At 44.5% G+C, this 10,387-nt stretch overlaps 1 protein-coding gene across 1 annotated transcript in view; it reads right to left on the bottom strand.

Moving 5' to 3' along the window:
- Positions 1 to 10,387, bottom strand: part of LOC113080236 (neurexin-2) — a 269,544-nt gene that overhangs the window by 119,114 nt on the left and 140,043 nt on the right. The window contains exons 10-11 of the mRNA XM_026252449.1: positions 2,817 to 2,936; positions 1,110 to 1,491 (exon numbers count right to left, since the gene is read on the bottom strand). Coding sequence (XP_026108234.1) covers positions 1,110 to 1,491; positions 2,817 to 2,936 — 502 coding nt within the window. The remainder of the gene's footprint in view (positions 1 to 1,109; positions 1,492 to 2,816; positions 2,937 to 10,387) is intronic.

Raw genomic sequence — 10,387 nt, 5'->3', positions numbered from 1 at the left:
ATTTTCTTCACTCTGGAGCATTAATTCACAGATTTGCGCTGTGCTGCTGCCAGCTGCGTCTTCACACAAGTGTGACATCGTCCTTTGAATGGAAAATATACATCCGTTTCAAACTGGAATCATGGTGGAATATCTGGTGATGTCCACTTCGCAGGGCACTTATGTTTGAAGAGAACAAAGGTTGTACGTGATAAGAGATGCATACGAATATGCAGAGTCTGAGGACTGCAGTTAGGAAACGCTGTTTTACTGCGTCTGAAAAAGGAGAAGTGTGTAATTCTGCACAAGTACAGACTCTTTCTAAACCCACGACCAGCGCTGGGGAAAGATGCTTTTAAAAGTGATGCATTAGAATATTGCGTCACTAAGTTAAGTTAGTTAAAAAGTAACTAATTGTGTTTTTATGGAAAGTAATGTGTTATGTTACATTTGAGTTATGTTTTAAATCTGGGCGGGGTTTGCTTGTTTGTTTTTAATATAAAAAGTTCTTCTTTTCCAAATGTAAAAGCCCTTTCAGACCAGAAGTGAAGTGAATCCTCCTCAGGATGAAGGAAGTGTACGTTCAGGTCTGTACAGTAGAGGGCGCCGCTCACACTAATCACACGAAGAATACGACAGGAGAAGAAAGCTCAGCACTATTCAGAAATAACACAAATCAAACACAAATGTGTCATTTTGCTCATTATAGTTGAAGTGGATCATCGAAGGTCAGTAGCAAAGAGATTTGTTAATAAAATGGGATTAAATGCATACAACATATTTGTCTTATTTAACATTGAACATAATTAGCATATGCCTGTTTTTAATTATTCTAAGGAACACTGAATGTGTTTCTGAGTAAACAGATATTTAGTCTAGAACTACAGTGAGATCATGTTCACACTCAACACTCTGCACTGACTCCGGATCTCTGTCACCATGGCAACACCAGAGCTGTCACTCAACACATGGACACAAAGTAACTGGAGATACTAACTTGACAAAGATATTTCTTTCTAAATTAAAAAAGTAATGTGTTATTTTAGTAGTCACTCAAAGCAGTAATCTGATTATGTGGCGTGTAAGGTGTTTCCCCATCACTGAGCAGAACGACAGGAGATGTGACTGACCCTTTGACCAGCTCCACCACGATGAAGTCGCTGCCGTCGCCGCTGTTGAAGAGCAGCAGGCCGTCGCTGCTGGTGGTCTTGAACTGGAAGAACAGGTGCATGGAGGCGTACGCCTGCAGCGTGGCCAGCGCCAGGTAACTGCCTCTGTTACGGAAGGTCACGGGGTCGGCGATGATGTGGCGCATGCCGAAGCGGGCGTTCAGCTCGCAGTACGAGATGTCTCCGTTCTTACACTGGTCCAGATACGGCACGCCGTTGAGCGTCAGGCCCTGCAGGTGCCCGATGAAGTTAGACGGCACCACAGAGATGAACCTGCGCTCCGTCATGATGCCCGTCTCGATGTTGTGGAACTCCAGACGTGTGTGATCACCGGTCATCTGACCTGCAGGACACAACCACAGTCAGCGCATGCATCAGAGCACCAGACGTCCCCAGATTCATAGCAGTACATCAAGACAAACATATTACACACTTTCAGAAACGTTATGTTTAAGTATGCAAACGAGGCTTTATCTAATTTGCATACATTTCAAGAACACAAATAAAGTCAGGTTCATAATTCTTGTTTGATTTTGTTGTCCTGTTAGAGTTGAAGGTTGCATTTCTCTTTCCATCACTCCATAAATCAGAAAATAGTCTACAGGCAGAAAACGATTACATTTCTCATCATGTTTTTCGGAATAAAATGTTATAAAAATGCATGTGAATGAAATATGAACAAACCCCAGAGAAAAACAGAATATAGAGAGGAGTAAAACTCCAAGGTTTGGTGTCTAATAGTGATGCTGAAGTGGAAGACTCTCTAAAGCTCTTTAAAGATATGTTTAGTAATTCAAATCTTCAGACACAAATAGATGAAGTGTATTAAAATAAACAGTGTGTATTTCAGATGTTTTCTTTCCACTAGCTAGAAAGAAGACCTCCATAAAAAGAGCTAATCAGAAATGCTGTGTCTGTATTTCAGTTGTGCGTTCTGATTGGCTGATGTTTCTGTGGTGGGTGGGGTTTGTTAAGTCTGACGTCACGTGTCACTGCTTCTGTGTCCAAAAGCTGTATCAGATACAACGAGAAAACAACAAAAGGTGCTAATACAAACTCAAGCAAGTTGAGGCTTGTACTCGCAAACACTAGACTATTAAAGGTGCTGTAGGGAACTTTTGTAAAAAAAATATTGTTTACATATTTATTAAACCTGTCATTATGTCCTGACAGTAGAATATGAGACAGATAATCTGTGATTAAATCAAGCTCCTCTGGCTCCTCCCAGTGTCCTATTGCCATTTGCAGAAACTCCATCGCTCCCGGTAAGAAACAACCAATCAGAGCTGCTGTCCGTAACTTTGTTTGTCTTCAAAATGTAGAAAAATGTAAATAATAAGCGAGTACACCATGAATCCATTTTCCAAACCGTGTTTTTAGCTTGTCCTGAATCACTAGGGTGCACCTATAATAAGTGTTTATATTCGGACTATTTTAGATTGCTTCGGGGATACCGCGGCGGAGTAACCCAGTACCTTTGTGATTCTTCATAGACATAAACAGAGAGAAGTAGTTCCGGCTACGATGTTCTTCCGCAAGACGCAAGCAGTTCTGTTTATTAACCGCTAGAGCGTCAAAAGTTACCAACTGCAGCTTTAATCTGCACATTCATCTTCCTCCCACCTGAGCTCATGAGAAAATGAAGCTTGATGAAGGATGAGTTTCTACCTTCCACAGTCACATTATCCACGGACAGCTGCAGGTTCCTCCCGCGCCGGACCACTTTCACTGAGTGCCACTCGTTATCATTCAGTTTCTGACCAGCCGTCAGGATCTCTGGACCTTTACCTGCAGCAGGAGAGAGCGGTCAGACACACACACACACTCTTATGCACTCTCACACTCACACACACTCACACACACACACACACACACACACACTCATAATGTGAGGAGATACAGTACAGACCACAAGTTTGGACACACCTTCTCATTCAAAGAGTTTTCTTTATTTTCATGACTATGTAAATTGTAGAGCCACACTGAAGGCATCAAGGGCTATTTGAGCAAGAAGGAGAGTGATGGGGTGCTGCGCCAGATGACCTGTCCTCCACAGTCACCGGACCTGAACCCAATCCAGATGGTTTAGGGGTGAGCTGGACCGCAGACAGAAGGCAAAAGGGCCAACAAGTGCTAAGCATCTCTCGGGGAACTCCTTCAAGACTGTTGGAAGACCATTTCAGGTGACTACCTCTTGAAGCTCATCAAGAGAATGCCAAGAGTGTGCAAAGCAGTAATCAAAGCAAAAGAAGAACCTACAATATGACAGATTTTCAGTTGTTCCACACTTTTTTGGTATGTATATAATTCCATATATAATTCCACATGTGTTCATTCATAGTTTTGATGCCTTCAGTGTGAATCTACAATTTTCATAGTCATGAAAATAAAGAAAACTCTTTGAATGAGAAGGTGTGTCCAAACCTTTGGTCTGTACTGTAACTGTGTGCGCACACACTCTCACATACACTCTCACACTCACTCTCACACACACACATACCGTGAGGAGATATCTGTGTACACACTCTCACATACACACACTCATACCGTGAGGAGATATTTGTGTGCACACACTCTCACACTCACACACTCTCTCACACACACACATACCGTGAGGATATATCTGTGTGCACACACACTCTCTCACACACACTCATACTGTGAGGAGACATCTGTGTCCACACACACTCTCTCACACACACTCATACTGTGAGGAGACATCTGTGTGCACACACACTCTCTCACACACACTCATACTGTGAGGAGACATCTGTGTGCACACACACTCTCTCACACACACTCATACTGTGAGGAGACATCTGTGCACACACACACTCTCTCACACACACTCATACTGTGAGGAGACATCTGCGTGCACACACACTCTCTCACACACACTCATACCGTGAGGATATATCTGTGTGCACACACACTCTCTCACACACACTCATACTGTGAGGAGACATCTGTGCACACACACACTCTCTCACACACACTCATACTGTGAGGAGACATCTGTGTGCACACACACTCTCTCACACACACACATACCATGAGGATATATCTGTGTGCACACACACTCTCTCACACATGTGGTTTTATTAACAAAGTTCGGGAGAAGCACGATCAGATAATCATCCAATTTGGCACAGGTGCATCTCGTTTAGCTAATCATCTTATAGCTCGCAAGCGTATATATATCCAGTCTTCCTACCTCCTGTCCCACGACAGTTTTTCGGCATAGACTGTCTGTCAGCATTCGGTTCGCGCTGTCCGTCATCTTATCACAGGCCTAATCTTCCTTCCGACGAAGATATCTATCCGCCGAACACCAACAAGCGTCATCACGTCAGCTGCTCTTCTCGCCAAGCCACACGTTGTGGCCAAAAGCTCGTGCAAATCCTTCAGCTCGCCTCACTCGACAACACGATTTTCTCGCCAGGACCGGGCTCTATTATAATGCTGGATCGCAGCCGTGCTCCAGTTCTCCCCGCAGTAAACCTCTCTCGCTTTTTCAGCCGTGTCGCAGTTCGATGCTGCCTCCACTAGCAGCGAAGACCGTGTGTTGTTGTAGTGGCATATGTCGTTCGTGAAAGAATCGTTTTTCGAATGAATCTTTTAGGCGAACGAATCGTTCTCAGTTTACACTCATTCATGAAGAATTTTTCAGAGTTGTCATCAACAATGAGCGAGTTTCATATGAGTCTCAGAGATCGAGAGCTCTCATTCGTGAACGAAAGGACTAAACCGGTATACATGTCGAGTTGATTAAACGGATACATGTCGTTCGTAAACGCAATGAACTGGTATATCTTATCTTAACAAAATTGATGAGAGTAAACCGGGTCAGTTAGCCATTTAGCATGTCAATCTTGCAAAATGTAAAGCGCAGTTATAGGTACTGTGCACATATGCTTGTTTACATATTTAGCATACAAAAGATAAATTCCACGTTTAATCCCCGATTTATGAACGTGAATATATATATATATATATATATATGAACCGTCTGACCAAACAATTAAAATGCTAATCATGCAAGAAAACCTCGTGATTTGCTCATCTGAACAATTTAAAAGACGTTATATATAGAATGAATGATACAGACATAAGGTTCATGCAATTATTCCGGCAGGATCAATTATTTAGGGACATATTTCACCATTTACTGGCATGATTATTCAGAATTTTTCAAAAAACGCAACTGCCTCGTGTTTGGCTGCAGAACAACAAGTGTGAGTAAATTTTCTATCGTTTTTTTTAGGACTGTTATATGAAAAGCATGCAAAGTAAATGTCTTTAGAAACGGCTTGAATTTGAATATCACATTACTGCAATTAACGTTACTGCTATAGACATGTCTATGGGTACAATGGTTTATAAAACTAAACATGCTACATCGTTTCAAAGCCTCTATTTTCACAGTCCTTACTACAACAGGAAACAGCATCCCAAATTTATCTGCTCTGGAGGCTGTTTAAAAGGGCCCGAAGGCCAAAACGAGAGGAAAAGATGCTTTTCCAACAGGACTGTGTTAATTCAGACAAGGTTTGAGCAATTGTCAAATCAGCCAACAACTACAGCAGCCAAAGCAAGCATGAAGCTACTTTTACTTGCAACACAGGCCTGCACATCTCAGTATTTCCATCCTGTTACTTCTGCTAGCAGGGCAGGCTAAACAGGTTCGTCAAGACATCACACACCCCAGCCCAGTGTTAATTTTGACACGCAATTTTAATTTAGTTTTAGTCTTAGTCTTTTGACTATAATTATTTTTAGTTTTAGTCAAGTTTTAGTCATCTGATTTGTTTTAATTTTAGTCTTATTTTAGTCGACTAAAATAAGACTAAAATCAATAACAGATTTACTAGACAAATTTTTACTGCTGGTATAGGAAACAAAATTAACCAAAATATATAAAACACAAATTCAACTTTTTTCAACACAACTGTGTCTTTATTTCGATTCCAAAGCTTTTATGCAGCAACAAACACTGTCATGATAATGTAAACAATAACTAGCTGCCAATTGACCATCAATAAAAGAAAAAAAATAAAGTTAGTTCCAGGACTTTAAAGCTTACAGCTGAGCTGAACAATAAGTGCATACATTTAAAGTAAATATCTAAAAAGCTGGGTGGATAAAGTAACAAGATTTTATAAGGTATTCATTTGTCTAGCAATATTGTATGTTTTAAATACTACAATATTGCTAGATTAGGATGTATAATGATAGGATGTGAACATTCACGTTTCACATGACTAATATAGAAATATTTGTGATATTGTCAACAAGAAGAACATTATAAAATATACTAAACATTAGTATTAATCAAATGTATGTATCATAATATTACGTATTAGTATTGTGCTCTCATCTAACTTGAAGAAGGGGCTATTTTACAGTACTTTTCAGTTCGTAATATTTAATGCTACAACATCTACGCACTACAGTCTTCCAATTTTGCTTAGCTCAATAAACAAAAGAACATCGTTGTGAAATTACATTTGAGAAAATGTCAGAGTGACTCGTCTGTAAATGTCTTTTCAAATTGGTTGTGTTCTTGCCACGAATGAGCGCTCCACGTGCTTTACACTTTGTTTTGTTTTGTTCGTCGTCAAACGTGAAGTGAGCTGTGGACATTTTGTCGCTCTTTTAGACATCACCTCTTCGAATGCCGTGTCTTCCCGGGAGCTCATTTAAAAACTGAAAACCTTCGCTTCACGTCTCAATAAGTCAGGCTCAGATTGGTTCTCTTCTCTCATGCAGTCTCGCCTGTTCCGTTTTGCCGGTTCTTTTGTTCATTCCTCGCATCTCTCCCGTCTGCTGATTTGATTTTCGTCACAGTCTATTTTAGTCTCGTCCTTTATTCGTTGACGATAATGTCAATCAATTTAGTCATAGTTTGTCTCCATCAGTGCCTTCTTTTTTAGTTTTCGTTTCGTTTTCGTCCGCAAAAAATATATTCATGACGAAAATAATGACGAAAATATTTAGTCAACAAAATTAAAACTGCCCCAGCCCCTTCCCACGACCCACAGCTACAGCAGCTGAAGCAAACGTGAGGCCGCCTCCATTCGTAAACGCGCCCTCAACTCTTCCGCTCCCTCATGCTACTAACCATTTTTCTGTTCAGTGGCCTCCAGCTCCAGATTTGCCAGAAGGCAGAGGGTACCAAGACCTATTAGTGGTCAGGCCGATTATTTTATTTATATATATCTATCTCGAACCCTCTTCAGCCAACCCCTCTAACGCCAGCTCATCCCCTTTCACTAAAACTCCTAATCTACCATAGCTAACTCTCCTATCATGCCCAATCTATCTGTAACGGTCAATCCTCACTTCAGCCATCCTTCCGCAGGAGCTTTCTCTGTATCTCCCCACCGCCGCAGCATTGTCCGCTCCTGCAGGAGCCTTTTCTGTTTTTTCCTCACTGCCGCAGCAGTCTCCGCTCCCGCAGGAGCCTCTACCTATATTGCACCACTGCCGCAGCAGTGTCTGCTCCCGCAGGAGCCTCTACCTATATTGCACCACTGCCGCAGCAGTGTCCGCTCCCGCAGGAGCCTCTACCTATATTGCACCACTGCCGCAGCAGTGTCTGCTCCCGCAGGAGCCTCTACCTATATTGCACCACTGCCGCAGCAGTGTCCGCTCCCGCAGGAGCCTCTACCTATATTGCACCACTGCCGCAGCAGTGTCTGCTCCCGCAGGAGCATCTACCTATATTTCACCACTGCCGCAGCAGTGTCTGCTCACGCAGGAGCCCTTTCCATCCTTCCCTACTGCCGCAATTCTCGCTGCCGCAAGAGCCTAAAAAAAAAAAAAAAAAAAAAAATATATATATATATAATTAATCGAGTAACAAAATGTGTTTTTGCTTAATTATACTGATGTGCGCATGCACAGTAAATCTGATGGGTAGGATAAAATGTCAGGACCCCGGACCTTTATTTAGTCGGGTTGACGTACCTTTTCAGTTCTGTGTATGTGATGTGACGCTAGTTTTACTTAAAGTCAAATGCTCATGAACTGACTGTCAGAGCAGTTCTGGAGATGTTGTTCATGTGTTCAAGTCCTTATTTAGTGAGACAGCAGACGCAGAAATTTCCGTGAGAGTAATGCGCGCTTCAGTGTGTGTGTGTAAAAAAAAAAAAAAAAAAAAAAAAAAGGAAGTCGCGCTCCTGCTCCATTAATTAACAGAGACACACAGAACATGCAGGATTTACATTTAAACACTGTTCCGTCTTAATATTTAGAGATATTAATTCGTGAATCGGATGTAAGTGCCATTACCTATTTTGATTAATTCATTCAAAAAAAAAAAAAAAAAAAAAAAAAACCCATTGCGAAAGAACCTGACGTGAGATTTAAAAATAAATTAAAAGAGGCTTCGAAGCAGAGGAATTTGCCTACATCATTTTTTGTAATCGCGTTACTCGAGGAATCGTTTCAGCCTAATCTTAAGCAGCTCAAAAGGGGCCGCTCACATAATCCGATAGGTGCCCTCGGTTGTTATTCATCAGACAAAAAAAAAAAAAAAAAAAAAAAAAAAAAAAAATTCCTCCTTAAATCATGTTGTGTACTTGAATAATAGAAGCCTCTCAGTTATCGTTTCTTCGGCCAAAGTAAGGGCCCTCCAGCCATCGTTACAATCTCCTTGCCTATTTCAGCATCGGACAGGGCTCTCCCTTCCGGTGCAGCTGGGCAGTGGCTCCCTTCGGTCGCAGTGTGAGCCTTTCATCTGTCATTGAGTTGCGCTGCGCGCTCAGCGGCAGATGGGGGTATCCCTCCCGGTGCAGCAGAGCCACAGGCCCCCTTCGGTCGTTGTGACAGCCCTCCATCCGATGCATCAAATTAAGCCGCTTATACAATCGCAAGGGGGACTCTCCCTTCCGGTGCAGCAGAGCCGCAGCTCCCTTCGGACGCAGCGAGAGTCCCTCCATCAGTCGCGTTTTCTTGCCTACTCCGTATCGGACGGGGCTCCCCTACCGGTGCAGCAGACCCACGGCTCCCTTCGGTCGCAGGGTGAACCCCCCCGTCTGAGTTATGTTGCATGCTCAAGGGCGGACCGGGATCTCCCTCCCGGGGGAACACAGCCGCTGGCTCCCTTCGGTCGCAGCAGGAGCCCTCCATCCGATACATCAAACCGTGCCTCGAATCTTCTTGCCTATTCTGCATCTGATGGGGCTCTCCCTTCCGGTGCAGCAGACCCACGGCTCCCTTCGGTCGCAGGGTGAACCCCCCGTCTGAGTTATGTTGCATGCTCAAGGGCGGACAGGGTTCTCCCTCCCGGGGGAATAGAGCTGCTGGCTCCCTTCGGTCGCAGTGAGAGCCCTCCATCAGACGCATCAAGCCATGCCTCGCATCGCAAGGGGGACTCGCCTTTCCGGTGCAGCAGAGCCGCAGCTCCCTTCGGACGCAGCAAAAGTCCCTCCAACAGTCGTATTCTAGTTAGCGTCAATCAGGGCTCTCCCCTCCGGGGCAGCACTCCTGCTGCAGAGTTGCGAACCCCCTACGGAGGCTGGGAGAACCCTCAGAGGCAAAAAACCGTGCCTCCATAAACCCGCAATGGGGGACTCCCCCTTCCGGTGCAGCAGAGTCGCAGCTCCCTTCGGATGCAGCGGGAGTCCCTCCAACAGTCGCGTCTCTTTGCCTTCTCAGCATCGGACTAGGGCTCCTCTTCCGGTGCAGCAGACCCACAGCTCCCTTCGGTCGCAGTGTGAACCCCCCATCTGAGTTATGTTGCATGCTCCACGATGGCTAGGGATCTCCCTCCCGATGGGGTACAGCCGCTGGCTCCCTTCGGTTGCATTAGGAGCCCTTCATCCGACGCGCCAAACCGTGTCTCGAATCTCATTGCCTATTTAGCATCTGACGGGGCTCTCCCTTCTGGTGCAGCAGACCCACGGCTCCCTTCGGTCGCAGTGTGAACCCCCCGTCCGAGTTATGTTGCATACTCTATGGCGGCCAGGGATCTCCCTCCCGATGGGATACAGTCGCTGGCTCCCTTCAGTCGCAGTGAGAGCCCTCCATCAGATGCAACAAACCGCGCCTCGTACTCAGCCGCAAGAGGGACTCTCCCTTCCGGTGCAGCAGAGCCGCAGCTCCCTTCGGAGGCAGCAAGAGTCCCTCATTTCTTGATATCTGGCATCGTGCTCCTCCCATAAGCGGCACGGAGGGCTCGCCGGTAAGACGTTGCGAGCCGCAGCTCTCGTCGAACACTGCACGGCTCTCCAGGT

Source organism: Carassius auratus, unplaced genomic scaffold, assembly GCF_003368295.1.
Source record: "Carassius auratus strain Wakin unplaced genomic scaffold, ASM336829v1 scaf_tig00030446, whole genome shotgun sequence".
Lineage (NCBI taxonomy): Eukaryota > Metazoa > Chordata > Actinopteri > Cypriniformes > Cyprinidae > Carassius > Carassius auratus.
This window is presented reverse-complemented; position numbering and strand designations above follow the sequence as displayed.